At 35.9% G+C, this 26,494-nt stretch overlaps 1 protein-coding gene across 17 annotated transcripts in view; it reads left to right on the plus strand.

Annotated features, from left to right (window-relative positions):
• Window positions 1-26,494, plus strand: part of PPP1R12A (protein phosphatase 1 regulatory subunit 12A) — a 152,494-nt gene that overhangs the window by 37,472 nt on the left and 88,528 nt on the right. For all 17 annotated transcript variants that reach the window (XM_070507253.1, XM_070507249.1, XM_070507251.1 and 14 more), the window contains exon 2: window positions 10,347-10,477. In XM_070507253.1, coding sequence (XP_070363354.1) covers window positions 10,347-10,477 — 131 coding nt within the window. The remainder of the gene's footprint in view (window positions 1-10,346; window positions 10,478-26,494) is intronic.

Raw genomic sequence — 26,494 nt, forward strand, 5'->3', positions numbered from 1 at the left:
AAATTCACCAAGAAACAATTAGACAGTTAACAACTATGTGAGTTTTTTGTTTTGGAAAAACATAAGAATGTTACGTCTTCACTATAGAAAAGTTTTTGGAGAATAACTCAATGACTGACTTCCTTTAGTTAATATTTTGGCGTATATTTCTCCAGACTCTTGATTATGTATATCAATGGCAAGAATTGTATCATATAATAATACTCTTTTGTAAGCTGTGGTTTTTTAAAAAATTTAATTGAATAAAATAGTAGAAGCTTTTATTTTTTCCCCCGAAACTAAATTATTTCCTTATTAGTATATATCCATTGATTAAACTCCTCTAGGTCAGTTTGTGCCTATTTCCAGAGCTCAGATAGTAATGAAACCTGGGAAAAGATTTATCTTCTCCAAAAAAGGATTCTTTAACTCATCTGTACTCACATACTGACTTTTTCCTTTATTAATGCTAAATTGCTTTAGTATTTTTTTTCTTTGTTTGCTTATCTTAATTTCCTAGATTATAAGCATCCTCAGGACCGTGCTACATGATCATTTGTTTTAGTCTACTAACAAAAATTTATGGAGTAGCAAACTGTTAGGTATTATGGGATATATAAGGCAGTTTCTATTCTTAAGGGACTGTAATCTAGTTGGAAGAAAAGACTGGAAGATGTTGAACGATAATAAAGGCAGCATGTTTCACACAGTCCTCAGTACGGTTTTATGTGCACATACACACAGTAGGTCATAAATGCCTACTCATTAAGGGAAAGTTAGCGTTTTATTTTTATTCATTCTGCATATATTTACTGTTCTCACTTTATGCCAGTCACTGTACATAAAGGAAACAAAGAGAATATACTCTCTAGTGCTGGTCCTTGAATCCACCAGAATGGATGGCTCAATGTGTTATACATAGTAGGCAATCAATAAAAATTATATGTGAACGATCCTCAAGTTCAATTCTTTTTTTATCCCTAATGATTCTAAACTCTAAAAGAAATGCTCTTTCCTTACCAAGTCCCCAAATAAAAGTATTGACTTCTAAAGATTTAGGTTTAACTGACTACTTTATAGATATTTATCAACAAAAGAAATAACAGAGCTGTGTAAGAGTAGATAAGGAGCATATTTTAATCTTTGAATATTTATGGTTTCCAGTTTTGGGTGATCTCATTCAAATATTTAGTACTTGTTGGGTGAAGTATGACTGTTTAAGCAGTACTTAGATTACTTTTCCCCTAGAAACTTTTTTTTGTAGTCTCAAAATTTTTTTTCCGGATTTTTTTTTATAGTCTGTTTGCCATGTCTAGTTCATTCAATTCACAAATATCTGTTAAGTGTTCTCCTTGTCAGGCGTTGTGTCTACTGTATTCTCTCTAGGATACTGTGTGTATACATAAACCTGAACTTTTCTTAATCCAAATGAAGAATTTCCCTTGGTCTAGCCATTGTGTTTAATCTCTATTTTGAATTTATTGTTCTAATCATTTTATCATTTGAATATATGATTTATTATGAGCACAGATTTTGTTTTACAGCTAGATTTCCTACTTGCTTGTATCATGAGCGTAGAAAGTCAAAAAAACAATTGAACTTAAATGCAATGCTGAACTTTACTTGTTTTCATAACTAAATATAATAGATAACCTCGAAAAGATATTTGCATTCCTTTGTTCATTGCAGTATTATTTACAATAGCTAAGATATGGATACAACCTAAGTGTCCATCATTGGATGAATGGGTAAAGAAGATATGGTACATATATGCAGTGGAATGCTACTGAGCCATAAAAAGGAATGAAATCTTTCCATTTGAGACAACGTGGATGGACTGTGAGGGTATTATCCTAAGTGAAATAAGTCAGATGAAGAAAGACAAATACTGTGTGATTTTACTCATATGTGGAACCTGAAAAAACAAAACAAGCAAGCAAACAAAACAAAAACAAACTCATAGATACAGAGAACAGATTGGTAGTTACCAGAGGGGAAGGAGGTGAGTGGTCAGTGAAATGAGTGAAGGGAATCAATTGTATGGTGATGGATGGTAACTAGAATTTTGGTGGTGATTTTGTAGTGCATAAATTAGAATGTTATACACCTGAAACTTATATAATGTTATATACCAATTTTACCTTAATAAAAAAAGAGACAGATGTACAATGAAATATTTAGGAGTGCATCTGGAAATATCTGCCAAAGTGATGTTAAGAAAGAATAAGAAAGTTAGAAGGATCACACTTCCTGATTTCAAACTATGTTACAAAGCTACAGTAATCAAAACAGTATGGTACTGCCATAAAAACAGGCATATAGAACAATGGAACAAAGTTGAGAACCTAGAAGGAAGTCCACACATAGATGATCAACTAATCTTTGACAGGGGCACCAAGAATACTCAATGGGAAAAGGATAGTCTCTTCACAAATGATGTTGAGAAAACTGAATGTCCATTTGCAAAAGAATGAAATCGGACCCTTATACTATACACAAAAATTAACTCAAGATGCATCATACAGTGCATTAAACAGTGTTGGTGGAAATGAAAATTGGCATGGCCTCTATGGAAGACAGTATGGCGATTCCTCAAAAACTTAAAACTCAAACTGCCATATGATCCAGCAATCTCACTTCTGGATGTGTATCCAAAGGAGATGAAATCACTATCTTAGAGAGATATCTACTTGTCACGTTCATTGCAGCATTATTCACAATAACCAAGATATGGAAACAATCTAAGTCCATCAACAAATGCACGGATAAAGAAAATGTGATATATATAATTATATACTTCTGTACACACACACACACACACACACACACACACACACACACACACTCTGGAATATTATTCAGCCATAAAAAAACAAAGAAAGCTTGCCATTTGCAACAACATGGAACCTGGAAGACATTATGCTAAGTGAAATAAGCCAGACATAGAAAGACAAATACCATATGATCTCACTTATATGTGGAATCTAAAAAATTCAAACTCATTGAACCAGAGACTAGAACCATGGTTGCCAGGGCTGGAGTATGGGGGAAATGAGGAGTTGTTGGCCAAGGATTCAAACTTTCTGTTATAAGATGAATAAGTTCTGAAGAATCTGGTGAACAGCACTGTGATTATAGATAATAATACCATATTGAATACTTGAAATTTAAGAGAGTAGATCTTAAGTGTTCTCACCACACACATACACAAAAAGGTAACTATGTGAGGTGACGGATGTGTTAACTTGATGTAATCATTTCACAATGTATGTGTATATTAAATCATCACATTGTATAAGTTTCAAAAATCACATCATATAACCTAATTATGTACAATTTTTATTTGTAAATCATGCCACAATAAAGCTGGAAACAAAGCCAAATGTAAATAAATGAAGCTGCTCTATTCAAAGACAAATTCAGATAATGGTAAAAAAATAAATTCTGCATCATCAAAAAATATGTATAATAGATGACCTCCTAAGATTATAAATGCTCATTTATTTGCCAGTCTTAATGCAAGACCAAAGTGTTTATTTTTTTTTAAGTATGAGAGTGCTGCTTGGAATTCTTCATTGTTTTTCTTGTATAAACCACACCTATAATTCCTCCTTTGATATGTCCAAATTTAGTTTTCTTTAAAATAGAACGAAAACTTGGTTGGATGTCTCCAGTTCAGTTCTTCTTTGAGCATGTTCACTGACATCTATGTTACTCTGAATGCTTAGGGCATGGACTCTTTTCTAACATATCTACAAATTTCTCCCACCATTTGAGCGAACTGAGTTTTCATTACTAAGAGTCATAAAGAGTTGCTTCAAGGAAGTAGAAATTGATTTAGAGAATTTCTGTATTCAAATTAGTTTGTCTATTACTGATCAATAATTAACTGTGTTACTAATGATTGGGCGCAAATTGTAAGCATTTCAACTAATTGACTAAAATTACATTTTCATCTAAGTTGCTATAATTTCATTTGTACACCTAAATCTTTTCTTTTGAATTACTCTCCTGCATTGTATATAATTTGCATGAATGAGCTTATGTAAAACTTTAATGTACGAAAATTTGTTTGAAGGAGATTTGGAAATCTCTAAGATTTTTCTTAGTGCATCTTTTAAAATGTAGTCATCTTAGAAATCACTGGTGGATGAGACTTCTACAAAAAGTGGTACTAAAAGGAATATGTGACAACTCCCCATCATTTAATTTTGTTATGTAATTTATGGAGAAAAATTCAAATAGGTATGATTTAGCCCATGGATTATGAATTGATATAAACATAACAGCACTTACTATTTGACAGGTACTATTCTTAAGTGCTTTATATATTAATTCATATACTTCTCATAGTAAACTTTCGAGGTGGGTATTATTATCTTCATTTTCCAGAGCAAACTATGGCACACAGGATGTTAAGTAATTTACCCAGTGACATCCGGCCAGTAAGTGGCAAAACTGGATCAATCCTAGACAGTCTGGCTCTAGAGTCTGTACTTTTAACAAAACCGCTTTCATGGAAAGGAATATAACAGCGTTAGAATTTAGTTCAAATGCTACTAATGTTGTAATTGTGATTTTACTCAATCGAATTATATAGTTGTTCAACACATTTGTTTTTCTCTCTTCTTGGAATGAAATTTCATGATTTTTCAAGCTACACGTGCCCCACCCAAAAACCTCTCATTAACGTATGGACTGTCTACTTTGAGCCAAGTTTATAGCTCCTTTATTCATTCTTTGTTGTTAGGCTTCTCGACCTTTTCCTTAAAACGTTGAACAAAGGGAAACAAAGCTTCTCCTTGAGCTAACTTGCTGAGAAAAATAACTACACTCCCTTTTGAATAAAAACAGATGTTTTATGTACTTGAACTAGTTTGTTGAATTAGTTTACAGCTCAAGTTGGCAAAGCTACCTGTACCTGGAATTAAATGACAAAAGTGTCTTTACACAGCCATTTATTGTTGGTTATTTCTGTGGCTAGGTATTCAAGAAAAACTTAAGATAAACTGTGTCAGATAAGATTTTGGAAGTATATTTGAATTGTTCTGTTTCTTTCCATATATGGCTTAATAAACTGACCATATTTAGTCAAATATTTAAAGTCAGCAAGTCATGTCTCTCTTAATGTGCTGCATGTGTTAGCTTTTGATTCTTTTAGCAACAATATTATTGTGGACAGGCCTTGCCAGTTTCTTGTGTATGCTTTATAAATGTTCAGGAGAACACTTTGAACAACTTATGCCACAAACTTGAGATTCATATATGATGTAGATTATGTGACAGTGTGTTTAGCATTTAATTTATATTAAAACATTTGAAAAACTTACTACATTTGTAAACAAAATAAAGGAGCAAGCAGATTTTACATAAACAGCTTTAGGTATTTTTGTTGGTGTTTTTTTACACTATACTGACTTAAAAACATAAACATTTTAAATTAAAATCAGCAACTTTCATTTATTGGGAAATAGCTATTCCTGTATGTTAATATTTTCAAAGAACCAACGCAATCACCTTCTTAAAATGGCGAAACTTTAAAAATTAACCATTTGTCCTGAAATTCTTTTATCTTCAATGTCAAGGAATTACTCATAAGATAAGGCAAGTAAGATCTATTCTGGATTTTGCTTACCTTTATCCTCACCATATGCAATTTTGCATCTTCATGCACCAGGAAGTGTTTATCACCTATTTATGTGTTAGGCTCAGGTGTAGAACCTCCTCCAGGAAATACTCCCTCACTACCAACTATTCCTCCCTGGTTTCTCCTTTTCTGAGCCTCCACAGTGAGCAGTGCACAGCCCTAAAGCTGGGTTTATCAGATTGCTTTTGATATAATTATCTGCTTGTGTATTTGTCTTCTGTACTACATGGTGAACTTCTTGAGAACTTTGTCTCTTTAACTAACTGAATAAAATACCACAAATATCTTTGTCTTCCAAGTAGAATATACTGATCATAATTTAATCTTAACCCTTCTTTTACTGTTTTCATAATCACTTCTCTACATTGTTGCCCTAAGTGACTTGAAGTCCCATTGTTTTAGTTATTACCTTAATGCGGATAATTCCCAAATTGATCTTTTCATCCCTCATTTATTTCCAGAGTGCTAGATCTTCATACCCAGTTGGCCACAGGATATGCGTGGCTACATAGGTATACAGACACTTAGAAGTTCAGCATATCCAAAGCTAAAATCATCTTTCGTTTTCCTGCCTGCTCTTTGAGCCTGTGGTATTTCATGAATGGCTTCTCCCTGTCCCTCACTCTTCATATACAATCTCTAATTAAGCTTTGCACATTTTCTCCTGAAGATCCATGCTGAGTAACTGCTATTGCTCAGTTCAGGCTTTTCCCTCTTTATATTGCTTCTAGTAATCTTTCTGAAATACTAATCCGATCATGTCACCCCTCTGCTTAAAAACTCTGAATAGGCTTTTTAGAGACATCATCATCTTGAAATTCTAAAATGTTTTCTTCTACTTCCCCCTACTGCTGAATTGAGCCACTGTTATTGATGCAAGTGGAGCAGGTTCCCTTGATGTGTGGGAGTAGAAAGTGGGTTGAAAACCACCTATAGTATCAAATCCAGTCATCTTTGCATTATATTCAGATCTTTTACCTCCAGTAGATTCAGACTTTTTACCACCTGGCCGTACCCTGTTTTTATAGCTTACAGATCCTTGACTTGCTGTTTGTTTTAGTCCCTGCATTTTTTAATCACAGTGCATTTGCTCAGTGAAGTTCCTTCTATTTGACTTGCTAGATGAACAAATCTTATGTAGTCTTGGGCTATCTTAGGCACAAGAAGATCCCTTTATGTCTCCAGTGATATTTTAGAACTTTCTACCCACTGCTATCATGTCCTTATATGATCATTGTTATTTATGGACTAGCCTCCTATCTTATGTAATGTAACCTTTTCCCTTCCCTGTATTCCTAAGGCTTTGGCATATATAGTGTTTAGCATATATAATACGAAGAGTAGCTAAAGGAGTTAGGACTATTTAACCTAAAAAAGAATATGTTAGAATTCTTGGGGGCGGGAAGTCTTCATAATATTGAAAGATTACCAGTTAAAAGAGAGATTCCATTGGACATTTGGAGCTTTAGGAGGTAGAGGATAGAAATTAAAGGAAGGCATATTTTTACATATACAATTTAGAGAAATAAGGTGTCTTATACTGTAGGTAACACATAGTAGAGTTTCAATAAATGGTAGCCTATTTTTTCTTTTTTTGCTTTTTAATTTAGGTATAATTAACATATAGTAAAATACACAGCTTTTAAGTGTGCCATTCAATGAATTTTTACACATGTATATAACTATGTAAAAATCAGAACGATAGGGAACATTACCAGTCCTCCAGAAAGCTTGCTCGTGTCCTCTCCCATCATTTTCCCAGAAGTTTAACCATGATTCTGAGCCTTATCACCAGAGATTAGTTTTGCCTGGAAACCTACAGCATGTATCCTTTGTGTCTGCCTTTTTTCACTCACCTGTATGTCTGTGAGGATCATCCAGGTTGTTGAAGGTAGCAGTAGTTCTTTTGTTTGATGTTCTTTTTTCATTGATGTATAGGATTTATTATATGAATAGAATCTTCCCCCCACACACGTACACACCACCCCATTCATTTATCAATTCTATGTAACTTTAGTAGATAGTATCAAATGGTTTTCTGAAGAAGTTGTGTGAATTTTACACTTTACGCTAGCAGTAGATTTAATGTTTTTCATTTAAGATTTGTCTTAGATTTTCTTTTTATGTAAACACTGCCTATTCATTGTAAACATTTTGAAAATAAAGGAAAATTTAAAGAAAATAAAATTATTCATAGTCTCACAATCGTCAATAATGACTATTAACCTTCAATATATATTCTTCCAGTCTTTTTGTGTACATATTTTTTAGTAAAATTGGAATCATGTTAGGCAAACTGTTTTGCATCCTTTTTTTAAAACTTAATATGTTGGAGCATTTTCCCATATCCCTTTATAAAGAATCATTTCTTGTTAGCTTGACATTATTCTCCATTTTTAAAAAACAATATTTGTATTAGATACATTTATTGAGTTTTATATTTTTATGTTGATGATAAAAAATCAGAATACTGTTTTGGAGCCTATAGGAATTAAAAGAGGTTGAGAGAAAAGGAGAAAAGAATTTAATACCTTTTCTCAAGGAAAATTAATGATTAAGCTTATAAATAGGTCTAATATTATTTCAAGCCACTGTAATTCTTTAGCTATTTTCAAATAACATTTTATAAACTACTTTCTAATATAATAGAATTTTGACCTTTCTTCTTTTATTATTAGATACCTGTGGTTTTCAAATCTCTCCTACCCTTACTTTAACCACTGCTGCTTGAAAAACACAGTTCTTTTCCCCAGCAGTGTATACTTAAAATCCATGTAAATGGTACTTACGTACTCATTTACCATCTGCTATGTGTAAGGTACTTTTCTGGGCACTTTGGGACCTTGCCGTCAGGTTGCTTATAACTTGTTCCAGGCGTCGTGGACACGGAAGAATGCTAAACATGTTAGGAAATTTTAGAGATAGATAACCCACCAGCTTCTTCCTTTCCCTTGAAAGATAAAGATACCAAAGTCCAAAAAGATTGAATTACTTGTCCACGGCCACAAAATTTGTGGCAGAGCCAGAATGAAAGCCTAGAGCCAAAAGCTGTGGTCCCCCATCAGTGCTTATCCACTTTAGATGTAAAATACTTTGTCTTTAGTGCTTTTCTTGCCGCTAACTTTGTCGGGTTTTTTCTCCCTAAGAGAATGCTACTGAAAGCATTTTCTTTTGCTTTTGTGATAGGTAAAGGAAAATTGGTTTCATTTATTAAGTGCCTACAGTGTATGATACCGTGTTGCAGAGATGGCAAATAGGTGAGAAATGCATTGATAAACTAGGAACGTCTGTGGAAAGAGCTTATTTTTTGGAATCTGAACGTGTATGTTGGAATCTTAGCTCTGTGATTTCCTGCCTGTGTGGCTTATTCAAGCTACTTAATCTCTTTGAATCTTAGCTTTCTCATTTATTCATTCATTTATTGAACCCCTATCACATGCCAAGAACTGTATAAGGTGCTGTGGATACAGCAGAATTCCTGCTCTCATGAGGCTTTTTGTGAGGATAATGTATATAAATCAGTAAAATAGATAAAGCACCAATCACACTACCTGGCACTATAAGTAAGCGTTGATAAAAGTTCCCTTCTTATTTACAATAGGCTGTGATTCTCAAACTTTTTTTGTCTCAGGACCCCTTTATACTCTTAACCATTATTGAAGGACCCCACAGAGCTTTTGTTTCTGTGGGTGGTATGTATGAGTTAGTATTTATAATACTAGAGGTTAAAACTGAGGATTTCAAGTATTCATTTTAAAATAGTAATACTTTATCCATGTTACGTAGACAACATTTTTAATTGAAATGTTTGAATTTATAGTTGGCAACAAATACTGTTAGTTGTTTTTCTTGAAATGACAGACTTACTTTGTTCATTTTCAAGAAAATTTCTGCCAAAAATCCAAGTTAGACTAACTATAGTTTGTCATTTAAGTAAAAATGATATTCCGTGAAAAAATGGCTAGTTCAACTTGTGACTCAGTGGCACAGGGGCTTTTCCTCGGGGTAGTCACTGTACTCGGAAGAAATGCTTTATGCATACTTCTATCTTGCTCCACAGAATGTAAGAAGATTGTATGTTCAGAGGTGAAAATTTAATAAAATTTATAGTTTTTACTTCTCTGTCAAGGACATTCCTAAGTAAAGATAGCTTTTTTTTTAAATTGTGAGTGTGTAGTGGTGAATACAATGACTGTCAGTAGAGGGTTTTTTTGCCACCGCCTTGATTTGTGCTAAGGCACAAGCAGTTTTACTACAAGTGCTTTTGCACCCTGAAGTGCACATGTCAACACAGTGCAGAGGGGAAATACCATCTTAGTATTATTTTGAAAAATGGTTTTGACTCTGTCAGCTCCCTGAAAGGATGCCACTTTCCTCAACAGACCACATTTTGGAAACTACTACTATAGAGGATATTATTGGTACTTAATTATAATGTTTTGATTGTTTGTGTTTTAATATGTACTTGTTTTCCTCATGGAGTTGGCATAAAGAGTCTAGTCACGTACAGTACTGTTGTATGTATATGTAAGCAAGGACTTTCACAATTTAGTTAGTATCATTGGCCTCTTTTATGGCAGTACGGTCAAGATAGCACAGACTAATTTACAGAGAATATTTATGTTATAAAAGCTTCAGAGTAGCAATTTAATTCTATTGATGTATTATTGGGAGTGTTGATTCAAATTTTTTCTAATCACGCTCTCTGTTTTGTTTTTAGGCTTGCATTGATGACAATGTTGATATGGTGAAGTTTCTGGTAGAAAATGGAGCAAATATTAATCAACCTGATAATGAAGGCTGGATACCACTACATGCAGCTGCTTCCTGTGGATATCTCGATATTGCAGAGTAAGCCTACTTTTATCCAAATACTGCTTTAGAGACCTGAGATTTTATAGAAATTGCTGTTAAAGATAAATGAGTGAATTCTTATGTTACCTTAATTCATGAAAATTATTCTTCCCAGGAAAGAGAATAAGTGGTTCTTGGGAATCCAAATATTGAGTTTTTCGGTGTGAGATCCTCTTTCTGTCTCCGCACCCTTTGGCTTTTGGTACTTTGTATTGATATGAGTCTTTGTACACATTCTCCATCGCTGTCTCCTTTACTTTTGAGTACATGTAGAGCATTGTCAAATGATTTTAGGTTAATATTTAGCAATCTAGTCTATTCCTATGTAATTATGAATTGTTAGGGGAAATTAACGATAAATCTGGATTAGGTCACTTTGCTGTAAGGAGAATATGATACATAGTTCTCAGTTAGTCACTATATTTATATGCTTGTTTTTAGTAAGACTGTTTTCTAAAAATGTTGTTTAGAAAATTCAGTGAGAAATAGTCAGTGTATTCTTAACTACCTTTAATGGGTGAGTACTTTCCCATAAAATCTGATTCTTTAAGCGTTTAACAGAGATATAGATTTCCTGACAAAATAATTTTTCAGTAAATTATTTTTTTCTCAATACTATGTATCTAACACCATAAACAGTTTTGTTGTCTATTTACTCACATCAAAACTTATCAACTAATAAATATTAAATGTGGGGGTTCTACTCTGTGAATCTCTCTTCATAGTTTTATTTCTTTGTACATTTCACTTTTTACCCCCTTGTGTATTGGAGATAGAGTACATCAGTTTAAGGGGGAGGCAGTGTTTGGTGAAATGAAAAGTGCTCTGGCCTGGAAATCGGAAGGTCTGAGTTACTTCACTTTTATTACTAACTTTAACACTAACCTGCACTACATCTTTTGGTAATTTGTTTTCTCTTTCTGGGCCTTGATTTCATTATGTGTAAAAATTTGGTTTTGCCATTGCAAAACAATATTGGTTGTTGCTAATTATAATCATGGCTCTCAAGTTCCTTACTCCTTTCTTTTCTTTTCATGCTCAACAGAGATCTTAGATCTCTTCTTCATAGGAAAAATAGCTAATGTGCATTTATCTTCAGCTGTTCTTAAATACTTGGTAGTTAGGCTCTGGAGTCATTTGATGTGGCTTATGAAGGCTTCCTCAATCACTCTCAAGGGGTATGATCTTGGGCAAGTTGTTTAACTTTTGTAAGCTTCAGTTTTTTCCTCTGTGGAATAAGCATAATATTTCCTAGGTTTGTTGTGAGGGCTAACTGAGGTAACTCATCAGCGTAGTCCCTGGCACGTAGAACGTACTCAGTATGTATTGACTTTTGACCATTATCTCATTTATCTCTTCTGGGAAAATGAAAACCTGACTTCTTTCTTCAGATGTTTAATCCTTATATTTCCTTTTTTTGTTATGCTTCTGAGTTTGAAAAGATAATAATTGTCCTGAATAGTTTCCTCACATAGACTTGATTGATAACCCATTGTGTCAGTTGGGTTGATTTTAGCTGCAGGTAATAATACCAAATTTAAAATGACCTAAAGAGTAAAGGCATGTTTTATAAAGGATAATACATAGTTTAGAGGAAGGGTATTCAGCTTTATTATGCTGCTTGATGATGTCGTTAAGGGCCTGGGGTCTTTTAGTCTTTTTCATTTTATACCTTTCCCAAATATGGATTTTTTTCTTAGCCTGTCCCCTCCTGGTCACAAGATGCTTGCCATAACTCCTGAATTGTGTTTTTACAAATGCACACCCAAGAATAAATTAAGAAGTAGGTGGGGAGTAGAAAGCGTGTTTTCCATACTGTGTGTGTGTCAGGGAGGGGAGCCTTCACGGAGAGCCATCTGACTGCAGCAGATTCCCCCTGGAGGGACTTCCCTTGGCCTGAGCTTGGTCCTTTGCACATGTCTGTGCTGGGAAAAGCAAGTATCTGGCATATTCAGTTTTTTGGGTTTTTTTTTAGAGATTTTATTTTTTCCTTTTTCTCCCCAAAGCCCCCCAGTACGTAGTTGTATATTCTTCCTTGTGGGTCCTTCTAGTTGTGGCATGTGGGGTGCCGCCTCAGTATGGTTTGATGAGTAGTGCCATGTCCGCGCCCAGGACCCGAACCAACGAAACACTGGGCCGCCTGCAGCAGAGTGCGCGAACTCAACCACTCGGCCACGGGGCCAGCCCCTGGCATATTCAGTTTTTTACATGCCAGTAAATAAGTATGAGGAGCCATAGTAAGCAATCTGCTACAGGTTTTAATATTTTCAGTAGAGTAACTACAACTTTTTATTTTTTGGAGGGTAGAACGTGGAATATGTTTTTCAAAGGACTTGTGGAAACAAAAATGACCTGTTTTGGCGGAGGTTGACTAGAGTTGTGCTGATCTAACTGTCTTTCTTTAGGTAGTTTGAATTGGTGGCTTTGGTATAACTGAAGTTTTAAGTCCATAGTTTCTTTGAACCAAATTAAAATTAGAAGAATGACGACTTTTCCTTTTTTGCTCTTTCTGCCATCTGAGATTCTTTTCTTAAATAATGACAGTATGTTTTTGTAATATTGTTTTATTGAGGTCATATTGACTTGTAATGACAATGTTTTATAAAAGACAGTTTATCCCTAGTATATAATGGGTTATTTGTTAAGGTGATGATACCCAAAACCCTTCCAAATGCATGATTATTTTTATCAGCATTGTCTCTTTCAGCAATTAATTTCATTAATGAATAAGAGAAGTTAATGAAACCCTAGTTTTCTTCAGTCTAGAAAAATATAGCATGGTGGCTTAGGAGTTAGGGTGAAGATATCCCCCTAAATCAGAGCATTATGGAGTAAAAGAAGGCCCCATTAATAATGATGTAGAGACAACAGTTATAAACCAGGAATGACGTAGGAAAATTGGGTCACTCCGCTAAGTGAAGTATTTGGACTTAAATTTATTGTGAATCACTAGTTTTGTGCCCTTGGTCAACCCTGCTTAGCCTCTATGATTAATATTATTTATAAAATGGGAATGATATGGCTTCTTCCTAGCCCTTATTTCTCATCTTGCTTTCCACATTTTCACTCTGGTTAATACTGGGGTGCTTTTAGCTCCCCCACATTCCCTCTGGTTCGTATCAATGTGTCTTTGTTCATAGTGGTTCATTTGCCTCATTTCTCTACTTGACTAGCTCCTGCCAAACTCTCAAGATGCAGTTTGTGTAAGGGTCACTTCTTCCAGAAACCTTTCTGATGTTCCTGGCTGATTCATGAGCATCTTTGACATATCACTTGTTTATATGTTTCTTTACTAACTGCGTTATGCACAGGACAGTACTAATTCATCCCTGTTGAAGTAAGAGGTGAAACAAACAATGAAACACAGATAGTTTCCTCTGAGGATTTGGGGATGCTTAGGATACAGTGAGTTCCTGATTTTTTACCTCAATTGGAGATAGTAGAGCAAAAAATGTGAGGTTTCAGTTTAGTTTCCAGGCATTTAACAAATTCATATTTGATCTGTAGCCCAGCAAAAGCCAAGTGAATAGATGAGTGATAGCTCTTCATATTCTGGCTCCATTATTTCACCTTTTCACCAAAATAATTACCCTCAACCTCTCCCTGCTTTGAATAAGGTAGAAGTCATAGGGAAAACTTAGGATCACGTAATGAAATGTATGCCTTAACATCATTCTCTTCATTTGGTCTGCTGAATTGGCAGTGTGTGGGTTGTATTGTGTCTGCACAAAATTCCTACATTGAAGCCCTATCCCATAGCCTTGGAATGTGACTTTAGAGGTGGAGTCTTTAAAGAGATGATTAAGTTAAAATGAGGCCCTTAGGGTGGATCCTAATCCAGTCTTACTGGTGTCCATTTAAGAAGAGGAAATTTTGACACAAGAGACACCAGGGGCACACACACACAAAGAAAAGACCATGTGAGGACTCTGAGAAGGCGGCCATCTGCAAGCCAAAGGAGAGGCTTCAGAAGAAACTAAACCTGCCAACACCTTGATCTTAGTCTTCTAACCACTAGAACTATGTGAAAATAAATTTCTATTGTTTAAACCACGTAGTCTATGATATTTTGTTGTGGTAGCACTAGCAAACTAATACAGGCAGTATAAAATTCTCACTGTCACATCAAGGTATTCTTCCCTAAAAATTATAGTGTTGATGTTATTGGGCTATGGATTAGAAGTAAAACTGAATAGTGTGACTTTTGGACGTAATAGAAAAGGCAGCTGATTATGGAGCCCAAGGAACTATGTATTCAACTTATTGTTCCAATCTATAGTGATTCATTAGTTGTAGCTCTCTCACCTAAAACTGTAACTCAGTTATTTATTGAAATTATTATGTGCAAAGCATTGAAAACCAAGTCCTCTAACTAAAGAAATAATTAGATGAAAACATAGGAGCTGTACAGTGGCAGCATTTTAATTTTGTCATTCTTTTTCATTTATTAGCTGGAATATTTTGGTGAAGGAAACTTCCATGTATTTACTATTTGGTTACCCTTAGTACGAGTTTTATAGGAAAGACAAGATGTATTTATTCTTTTTTCTTTCCCTCTGTATACTAATTTTTTTTCTTTTTTTTTTTTTTGGAGGAAGATTAGCCCTCAGCTAACTACTGCCAGTCCTCCTCTTTTTGCTGAGGAAGCCTGGCTCTGAGCTAACATCCGTGCCCATCTTCCTCTAGTTTATACGTGGGACGCCTGCCACAGCATGGCTGCCAAGCAGTGCCATGTCCACACCCGGGATCCGAACCAGCGAACCCCGGGCCGCCGAGAAGCGGAACGTGCGAACTTAACCGCTGCGCCACCGGGCCGGCCCCTGTATACTAATTTTTAAAATAAAGAATTGGTTCACTAGTTACCTTCAAAAAAGGCTAATTGGTGTTTTGAGGTCTAAGTAACTTTAGGAGCTCATGCATTTAAACATACTTGATGTAGGGGCCGGCCTGGTGGCGCAGCGGTTAAGTGTGCACATTCCTCTTCGGCGTCCCGGCGTTCGCCTGTTCGGATCCTGGGTGTGGACATGGCACCGCTTGGCAGCCATGCTGTGGTAGGCGTCCCACGTATAAACTAGAGGAAGATGGGCACGGATGTTAGCTCAGGGCCAGTCTTTCTCAGTGAAAAGAGGAGGATTGGCGGCAGATGTTAGCTCAGGGCTAATCTTCCTCAAAAAAACACAAACAAACAACATACTTGATATGTGTTAGTCCATTGCAGTTACTATCCTTATTGATTATCAACTTGTATCATCTTTGGTCATCAAGGGTCTCTTCATGTTAGCTTCTAAGTCTCTGGGACATGACCAAATAAAGTGATCTTTAAAATCTTCCTTGCTCTCTAGTATTACAAGATGTTCAAGACTCATCTTTTACATTCCTGCCCTGGGTCTGGAATTGCCGTTTCTCCAAGGAGCCCTGTTCTTTGTAATGGGTGTTGGAAGTGCTCATTGCTACGAGATTGATCATTGTTTCCAATTCAGTTTCAGCACCAAGGTGTTTTTCTTGAGCCTCTTCTGTCTTGTATCAATAGTATTTCCTTTCTCTCTACCTTCGTTGCCAGGATCTATAAGATTAAAATAACACATAATTACTAATTTGTTTCATCATATATTACACATACGTTAGACTGCTTATAACAGCAGTACCACCACCACCACTGCCATCACCAATACGATTATTGAATGCAGTTTGAAGTTTGTGTTTTGTTTTGTTGGTGGGGGTGAGGGGGAACCTTTCTTTTTGTCCTTAAGGTATCCCACTTGGAATATACCATCAAATTTACTGTGTGTTGAAGTCACTTGAAATAGTTCTTTTCTGTGTGGTTATGCTACCATCTAGATATACCATTAGGTTCATTGTTTAATTTTATTTATTTTTTAGAGTTTGCCTTTTTAAAATTTAATTTTGTTTTATAATTTATGTAAAATACCAAGTTCTAACAGCAATCTCTGCTCTACCACCCTATTTCCTCTCACACCCTATAGATAACCATTTTTTAATTTTATATTCTATCCCAGTTTGTTTTTTAGTATAAGTATTATTTAAAATAAAAATTACTTCCCCTTTGTAGATAAATGGTAGACTATCATGCATGTATTTCTCCACTTTGCTTTTTTCACTTAACAGTCTATTCTGGAGATCACTATATAGTGGAATATAGAGATATTTCTCAATTGTTCTTTGTAGGTTTAGTACTCCATTGTATAGTACGTCATTGTAGTTATTTAGCCTCTCTCTCTTGGTTGACCAATGAATGTTACTTATTTGAATAACTACAGTTTTAGCCTTGGAATCCTTTTTTTTTTTTTTTTTGAATTCTTGCAAATCATGGGAATTTTTATGTTTGTGTGAAAAGTATTTTGTATTTGAAAAATACAACAATTTGTTTTATTAATGTTTTGGTTATTTATGTGATTATTATTTCAATACTGTTTTTGTATTCTAATTTCATCACCACCTTTCAGTACCATCTGTGGGCTTTCACTACAAATGTTTAAGGAATGCTTTAATCTTGAGTTGCTTTAGTGCTTGCCGTAAAATTTTCAAATAATAGAGAAAATTAGCTCTGTATTAGGCTAGCATTATGTAGTTTCATAGTGCATAGAATGGAATATTCATTAATTAGTATATTTAATATATTTTTCTTTTTGTTCGTAGTAGTTTTAAAGACACTGCTGTTGAGGATTTCATATCACTATAAAATGCTGCTATGATTACGTGAATTCGTTGCCTTTTTCATGTTTTCATTTACAGCCTGGAAAAAGTTTCATTAGCTTTGTCACTTGATCATTAAAGAATCAGCTATTTAAGAATATGAAAACTTTAAAATATTTGTCGTGACTTATTTATAGCTTGGCTTTTCTTCTTTATAGGCCTTTATTCCATAAACATCCAACAGAATCCTCCAGATTTCTCTTGGCTTATCCTTCAAAATATATCCAGTATCTAACTGTTTTTCATCACCTCTTTTATTTCTCCTTGCTACTGGACACTGTTGTTTTTCACTGGAATTATTGCAGTTGCAATAATCCTATCTATAACCATCCTCTTCCCCCATCTATTTTCCATGAAGCAGCCAGAATGATCCTTTTAAAATATTGCAAGTGAGATAATACCACATTTTCATTCGGAGTCCTCCATTGGGTTCATAAGGCATTCGGGGTGGAAGCCAGAGTTCTGCTGGCCTGCAGGGCTGTGGTTTGGCCACCTGTCACCTCTCTGACTTCATTTCCTCCACTCTTCTCCAGGCTCTCTCTTTTAGTCACACTTGTCCCCTTGCTTAGCTTTAAACAGACTAGACATCTTGTTTCATAGTCTACACCTGCTGATTCCTGTCTCTGGAATTCAGTAATGATGTTATTTTTGGTAAAAGAATCAGGAATTCTTACCAGTTTAAGAAATATGTAAACTCCACCACCACGCCTATGAGAAATGCCTATGAGAGACAAATCTGTTTAAATCTTCATTCTGTCAAATAATTGCTGTTAACTTTGGACACATTACCAGCTTCTCTGAGCCTCTGCTTCCTCATCTATAAAACAGACATTTTAATACTTGTCTCTATTTTATAAGATTATTTTGAAGATAAGTGAGATAATGTGTATAAGACACTGGGCACAATATGTGGCACATATTTAGTGTTCAGTAAATGTTAGCTACTACTTTTAGTGAAAAGAAGATAAGCTCTTGGTTCTCCTGGCTTATTGTCATTTGGTGTTAGAACAAGGACAACCTTAACTAGATGAGCGGAGCAGAGGAGAGTGAAGTAGTCATTTGTCATATTTACTTTGATATCTGGGTATTTGAGCCCCAAGAAGAGTTGGCAGATCCATGGATTTTGGTTTTATTTACATATTTATTTATGTGTCATTGTCAGAAATGATACTTTGTTGGTTTTAAATGATATTTTGTCGGTTTAAAGCAGACCATATATTTTGATTAGAAGTCTCAGAAGGGGAAACTCAATCTATGATCCTATGAAAATAATAAAATTTTATTTGAGATGCTTACTTAAATCTTGCTATAATAATAATGAGGTATATTTGCCTGAAACTATAAAGATAATGTTATCCTACACATTCTTACTCAGTTTGTTTAACAACTTTGTGGGAATGTTCACAGTTATTTCTGTTTCACAGTCTCAGAACTGAGACTCATTCTCAAGACTCAAATTCTGATGTTCTTTCCATTATATCTCAACTGACTCCTATAGTAGTGGTAGGCATTATGAGACATAAAAATGATTGCAACACAGTCCTGGTATTCAGGCTTATAGACCCATGTGAAGTCAATTAACTAATACTAGATAGAATAATGGATCAGGAGATGGACAAGGAACACTGAGGAAGATGTCATTAATTCTGTTTAGGCAAATCAGAGAAAGAAATATTAAACAATGAGCAGGGTTTTTGCCTTTGGGAGTTGAGAGCTGCCTGAGGAAAGTTATGCTATTTATGAATGAGAAATAATATATGGCAAAGCTCTTTTAACCAGCTTCCACTATGTTAACTAATATTTACCATTTCTTTGTTAAAACGTATTGACTGTTTCCCATAAAGTTTCTAAAACTGAACATTGCAGCTAATAGGCAACTTGTACTAAGCTCACTCACTTCGGTTTCCCAGTTGAATTAGAAGCCTGTCAAAAGTTAGTTGTTTGTGTTCTAGCCCATTAATGTCTGCTGAACTTGTTACTGATTATGTAATTTAATTAGATAGCCCAAAACTGGTGAAAAGTGTACAAAAAAGAAAATGGTTGCTATAACTAAGTTAAATACTTCAGAAAGACTCAGCAAAGGCAAGGCACTAAATATATAATTGCTGTTTAATTAAGAAAGACTGAAAGAAAAAAATCTAGAAGGATTGTATTACTCGGATTGCTTTTCTGTTGACTTCAAGTTTTTGCTTCACTTTAAAGACTGAAGTCTTACACAACCCGTTATGGGTATGGTTTATGCAAGAAAGGCACCATGGTTTTAGTCATTCGACACATTCTCCAATATCTCTTCTGTTGAAATAAATGTCTTATTTAGATATTTTGCTTATTTATTACTAAGTAATAAGTAATAGTACTTATTTATTTTCATATATGTATTATGTTTTATGATCTCTGTTTTAATCACCTTTTCTAGTTAACCAAGCAAATGCTGGTCCTGATTGCATTGGATAAAAGGGTTTCTTTGGAGCCATAGTTTTTTCAAGAGAGAAGCATTAGAGGAATATGGAGAGAATAGCAGATAAGACTGGGAAAGTGAACTGGGGCTACAGTGTAGAGGAATTTGTATGCTTAGCTAAGTTTGACCTTTAGGGGTGATGCATTTTTAGGGTTGTGATGCTCTTCACTCTGTATTTTAGGAAGACTATTCTTGACAAATTAGGGAGGTTGGACAAGAGAGCTAGGGCAGTGGCAGTGAGATTGGAAGCGAGGCAGATCTGAAAGATATTTGCAAAATAGAATTGATAAGGTTTGGTGTGATTCACTGGATCTCTGGGTAGTTAAGAAAAGAGAAATAAAGATAGCGATAATGCTGATGATAGGTAGCATTTATCAAGTCCTCACTATGTTGTAGTCACTGCTCTAAGTCCTTTAACTATACATAATTTCAGTCATCCTAACAATCAAAGGAAACTATACTCCTCCCACCACCCCACTGGCCCATGTGCACAATTCTAAATCCTGAAAACTGAAAAATAACAGAATAAATTTCAAGTTTGATGTATCCTCATTTGGTAACCGTGACCTGAATTGATGTGAGGCTATTTATAGTCTTACTATAAATTTATTTTTTGCAAAAAAAACTTAATGTGTCTGCTTATTGAGTGCTGTCTTAGACTCAGTGGGATTATTACATAATCTACAGTATTATATTTCTAAAATATGAAAATTTTGAAGTTTGGGTTTGGATGAGTGACAGTAGACCTGTATTATAATTCTTATTTTATAAATGAGGAGACTGACTCATAGAGAAAAATCACACGTATTTCTCTAAACTAGGATTTGAACCTAGACAGCCTAAGTTTTCAGTACTGTACTTTTAGTCCCTGTGCTATTCTACCTTCCTTTCTAACCTTTGTACTTGGGAAAATGATGCCATTAAATTTATTAAGGGATCTAAAGGGCAAGATTGGGGTAAGCAGAGGAGGGAGTGTAGTGGAATGTGGATTTAGGTAGGCCTCATTTGATATGCCAATGGAAAAGTTGCAATAGGAAGCCAGGAATATTTTGACTATGTTTATAATACATATATTGGATTTCTCTCTCAGGTATTAGTCTGGTCTTTTCCATTGGCACAAATAATTATATCTATAGCATAATTGTGGAACATGATGTCAGAAATTAAGCAAAGTGTTTGGCAGAGTGTCAAGGCTACTAACATTTGGAATAATAACATGATTTATATACGAAAATAGTACTTCTGCCTGTGGGGTTCTGACAAGTTGAAATTTTTAAAAACGTTAAAATTGGTAATGTTATAAACTTTGCAATTTCTTGACAATTAAAAATGGGAGAGAAAGAGAATTTCTGCTTCTGAGCAGATAGACTAGATATGCTTTTCCCTATTCTTCCTGCTGAGTACGGCTAAAAACCCTGAACATTACATATAAAACATAAGAAGACTCTAAAAGGTGGACAGAAAGTGGCAGAGCAGTTAGGGATCTCAGGACCCAAAGAATGACCCAAGAGTGAGTTTCCTGACTTTTCTTTTTGCCTCATATATCCCATATTGGAGCTGAAGAAGCTGATAACCCAGCACCAATGGGCACAGACCAAAAAACTGCAACAAAAGCCTAATCTCTTTAGCCAAATACTAGGAGAAGGGCATCCTAGCAAGACAGAAAACTATAAAACAAAAAACACTCTATTCCAGCCAAACACCATAGAGAGAAACCTTGGTCCTACCCATGCCCTCACCAGCAAAGGCCACATAGGGAGCATAGACTTCCACCCTTACCAGGCTGTAATGAGGCATCCTAGCACCCTTGCTGTAGAGATGTCAGATTAGGCTAGATACAGAGCCAGCCAAGACATTCATCCTCATCAGATGGTTAATTAGCCCTCCTCCCACTTATGATGGAGACCATGTGGGAAGCCTGGACTTCCACCCTACCTGGCAGTAAGGAGGAGCTCTTACTTTTGCCTGCTGGAGTGGTGTCAGAAGAGGCCTAGGGAAAAGTGGATACTTTTCACCACCACCCAGCAGTGAAGAGACCTGCTGCCCTCCCCTCATGGTGCCATTGGAGGCCACATGGGGAGTAGTGGGGAGGCACTCATACCCTTCTCAGCCAGGGAGGTGTCAGTGAAGGCTTGGTGGACAGCAGGTAGTAACAAGAAGCTGCCCCATCTGTGCTGTCACTGGAGGCCAAGTGGGGAACTTGGACTGTAAAGTTTGATAACAAAAATAAATGAAAATTAAACATACACTCAACAGAAGATTGGAGGGGATAGAAGAAAGCATTAGTGAACTGAAAAATAGTACAATGCAAATTACCAAGTCTGAACAACAGAGAAGGTGGACTAAAATAAAATGAAAACTGCCTCAGGGGCCTGTGGGACTATAACAAAGAGGTATTGGAGTCACAGAAGAACAGGAGAAAGAGAGCATAACTGGAAAAGTATTTAAAGAAATGATAAATCATGGCTAAAAGCTTATGCAAACTTGGCAAAAGATATAAACCTGCAGAGTCAAGAAGCTTAGCAAATTCCAACAGATAAACCAAAGCAGTCAACACCAAGACATGCCATATGCAAACCTTTGAAAACTATTAAAAATCTTGAAAGCAGTGAGAATGAAACTACACCATGGGGAGAGAAAATTGAATGACAGCAGATTTCTCATCAGAAATCATGGAGGCCAGAAGGAAGTGACACAATATTTGTCAAGTGCTGAAAGAAAAGAACTGTTAATTTGAAGGAAACTTTCAAAGGTACCAGGTCAGGACTTTTGTTTAGATTCTTACAGTTAATGACTATTTTCAGCTATTTTTCATTGTAGTATAGAACTTCAAAAGTGAAGTAACAGGAGTAACGTCAGCATCATGGCAGAGTGAGCTCTTCCCTCATTCTCTCCCACCTAAGATACAATGAAAAGGACATTCACAAACCAACAGAGGACATTCACACAGCACAATAGACATCTGAGAGACTCACACAGCCATATGTCTGAAGATAAGGGTGCTGGGCCCCCCAGGAGGCAGTGGAAGGAAGTAAATGGATCTCCTCTCCCTCCCCTAGTGGCAGCTATCTAGGGCATGGTACCTCACTTGGTGTCTGGTGTTCAAGTCTGAGGGAAGAAGGGGGAAAAGGCAGCCCTCTGTGGGAACACTCACTTTTGGAGTTGCCTCCCAGCCCACAGGAACACTCCACACTGAGGTGGCTAAGCAACCGCTCCCTCACCAAGCTGAACAGCCCAGGCAGGCAGCCAGTAAGGGCACAGTAGAAGTGGGGGCAGGGAAGAAGTTGCTGCCTTCCCCCATCCCACCTGGAGCATCAGCTCAGCCAGTTGGTCAGGGCAGGGGATCCCCACCAGAGCGCCTGTGCCTACGTCTGAAAAGCAGCAGTGGCCACATGCAAAGAGCCCTCTCAACCCAGCACCTGGCCTACCACTCACCCCAGCGGTGGCAGATGGAATCTGTGATCAGATCCTGCCACTATGTGATGGCAAAAGTCCACCCCATTAAATAGCATGAAGAAATATATTGACACTCCAGGCCAGAATGAAAATGACAAGTACACAGGAACAAATCCTGAAGTCCCAGAAACTTATGAACTAAATGACAGAGAATTCAAAGTAGTTATCATAAAAAACTCAGTGAGTTACAGGAAAACTCAGAAGGACAGTTCAGTAAACCCAGGGATAAAATTAATGAGCCGAGGGAATTCTTCACAAAAGAAATTAGAACTATTTAAACAAAAACCAGTCAGAAGTGGTGGAGATGAAAAACACAATGAATGAGATAAAAAGAAAATCTGGAATCCTTAAAAAACAGAGCTAATATTATGGAGGACAGAAGTAGTAATTTAGAGGAGTAAAATATAGGAAAGTAACAGGTGGCAGAGTGTTTTTAAGACTGAAAATGAAGAAATTCTCCCAGAAATATCTGACTCAATTAGGAAATGCAACATATGGATTACAGGTATTCTAGAGTGAGAAGAGAGGGAGAAAGGAGCGGAGAGCTTCTTCAAAGAAATAATAGCTGAGAACTTCCCAAACCTGGGGAAGGAGCTGAAATTACATGTAAATGAAGCCAGTAGAACTCCTAATTACATCAATGTAAAAAGACCTTCTCTAAAGCATATAGTTAGTAAAACTGGCAAAACTCAATGGCAAAGAAAAAATAATAAGGGCAGCAAGGCAGAAGAAAATAATCTACAAAGGAACCCCTATCAAACTTTCAGTGGATTTCTCAGTAGAAACCTTACAGGCTAGGAGAGTGTGGAATAATATATTCAAACTACTGAAAGACAAAAACTCTCAGCCAAGAATACTCTATCCAGCAAAACTATCCTTCAGATACAATGGAGAAATAAAAACTTTCCCAGATAAACAAAAGATGAGGGAGTTCATCACCATAAGACCCCCCTCCCAAACCAGAAATGATCAAGGAAGCCCTTATATCTGAAAAAAAAAATAAAAAGAAAGAAAGGGTTTACAAAGCCTTGAGCAAGAAGTGAAATAGGCAGACAAAATCAGAAAACTGCAGTTCTCTTTCAGAACAAGTTAGCTAACATTTAATTATAACGTTAAAGATAAAGGGAAGGAAAGCATCAAAAATAACTATAATCACTTCATTTTAAGTACAAACAACACAAAACAGAAGAAGTTGTGACAACAATAACTTATACGGGGAAGAGGAAAGTGATAGAACCTGCTTAGACTAAGGGAAGAAGAGACTATCGGAAAATGGACTGTCTCATCTGTGAGATCTTGTAGACAAACCTCACAGTAACCATTAAACAGGAAATCAGAACAGAGACACAAATGATAAAGAGAAAAACCATCATAGAGAACCACCAAAGTGAATTGGCAGTCCAAAATACATGGAACGAGAAACAAGGGAAATACAAAACAATGGGAAAACAAGTGATACAATGCCAGTATTAAGCTCTCATATATAAATAATCATTCTAAAGGTAAATGGATCAAGTTCTCCAATTAAAAGACACAGACTGGCTGATGGATTAAAAGGCAACATCCAACAATATGCTGCCTCCTGGAGACACATCTCAGCTCTAAAGACAAACACAGGCTCAGAGTGAAGGGGTGGAAGTAGATACTCCAAGCTAATGGGAAACAAAAGAAAGCAGATGTTGCCATACTTTTATCAGACAAAGTAGACTTCAAGATAAAAAAGGCAATGAGAGACAAGGCAGTATGTAATGATAAAAGGGACACTCCACCAAGAAGACATAACACTTATATATGCACCTAACACAGGAGCGCCAAAGTCCATAAATCAACTGTTAACAGACCTAAAAGGAAAAATTAACAGCAACACAATAATAGTAGGGGATCTCAGCGCCCCACTCACAGCAATGGATAGATCATCCAGACAGAAGCCAACAAGGAAACAGTGGATTTAAATGAAAGACTAGACTAGATGGACTTAATAGATATGTATTTAGAACACTCCATCAAAAAACAGCAGAATATACATTATTCTCAAGTGCACATGGAGTGTTCTCAAAGATAGACCATATGTTGGGAAACAAGGCAAGCCTCAATAAATTTAAGAAGATTGAAATTATATCAAACATCTTTTCTGACCACAACATTATGAAACTAGAAATAAACCACAAGAAAAAAGCTAGGAAAGTGACAAATATGTGGAGACTAAACAGCATCCTACTGAACAACCAATGAATCAAATGAAGAAATTAAAGGAGAATTCAAAAAATATCTGGAGACAAGTGAAAATGAAAATGCATCATACCAATTCATATGAGGTGCAGCAAAAGTGGACCTAAGAGGGAAATTAAGGTGGGCAATACAGGCCCACCTTAACAAACAGAAAAAATCTCAGATAAGCAATCTTAAACTACACCTCACAGAACTAGAAATAGGAGAAAAAACAAAGCCCAAAGTCAGCAGAAGGAGGGAAATAATAAAAATTAGAATAGAAATAAAAGAAATTGCGACCAAAAAAACAGTAGAAAGTATCAAAGAAGCTAAGAGCTGGTTCTTTGAGAAGATAAATAAAGTTGACAATTCCTTGGCCAGACTCACTAAGAAAAAAAGAGGGAAGGCTCAAATAAATAAAATTAGAAATGAAAGAGGAGAAACTACAATGGATACCACAGAAATACAAAGGATTATAAAAGAATACTACTAAAAGCTATATGCCAACAAATTGGACAATCTAGAAGAAATTCTTAGACTCATACAACCTCCCAAAACTGAACCAAGGAGAAATAGAGAATTTGAATAGACCTATCTCAAGTAAAGAGAATGGACCAGTAATCAAAAACCTCCCCCAAAATAAAAGTCCACGACCAGATGGCTTCTTTGGAGAATTCTACCAAACATTCAAAAAAGATTTAATACCTATCCTTCTCAAACTATTCCAAAAATTTGAAGAAGACAGAACACTTCCTAACTCATTCTACAAGGCCAACATCAGCCTGATCTCAAAGCCAGAAAGGACGACGCAAAGAAGGAAAATTATAGGCCAATATTGCTTATGAACATAGATGCAAAAATCCTCAACAAAATATTGGCAAACCAAATACAGAAATACATTAAAAGGATCATACACCATGATCAAGTGGGATTTATACCAGGTACACAGGGATGGTTCAGCAATCACAAATCAATCAATGTGATACACCACATTAACGAAATGAGGAATAAAAACCACATGATCATCTCAATAGATGCAGAGAAGGCACTTGACAAGATCCAACATCTGTTTATGATAAAAACTCTCAATAAAATAGGTATAGAAGGAAAGTATCTCAACATACTCAGCATGGCAAAACTGAAAGCCATCCTTCTGAGAACAGGAAGAAGACAGGTGC

This window comes from Equus asinus, chromosome 4 (assembly GCF_041296235.1).
Source record: "Equus asinus isolate D_3611 breed Donkey chromosome 4, EquAss-T2T_v2, whole genome shotgun sequence".
Taxonomy (NCBI): domain Eukaryota; kingdom Metazoa; phylum Chordata; class Mammalia; order Perissodactyla; family Equidae; genus Equus; species Equus asinus.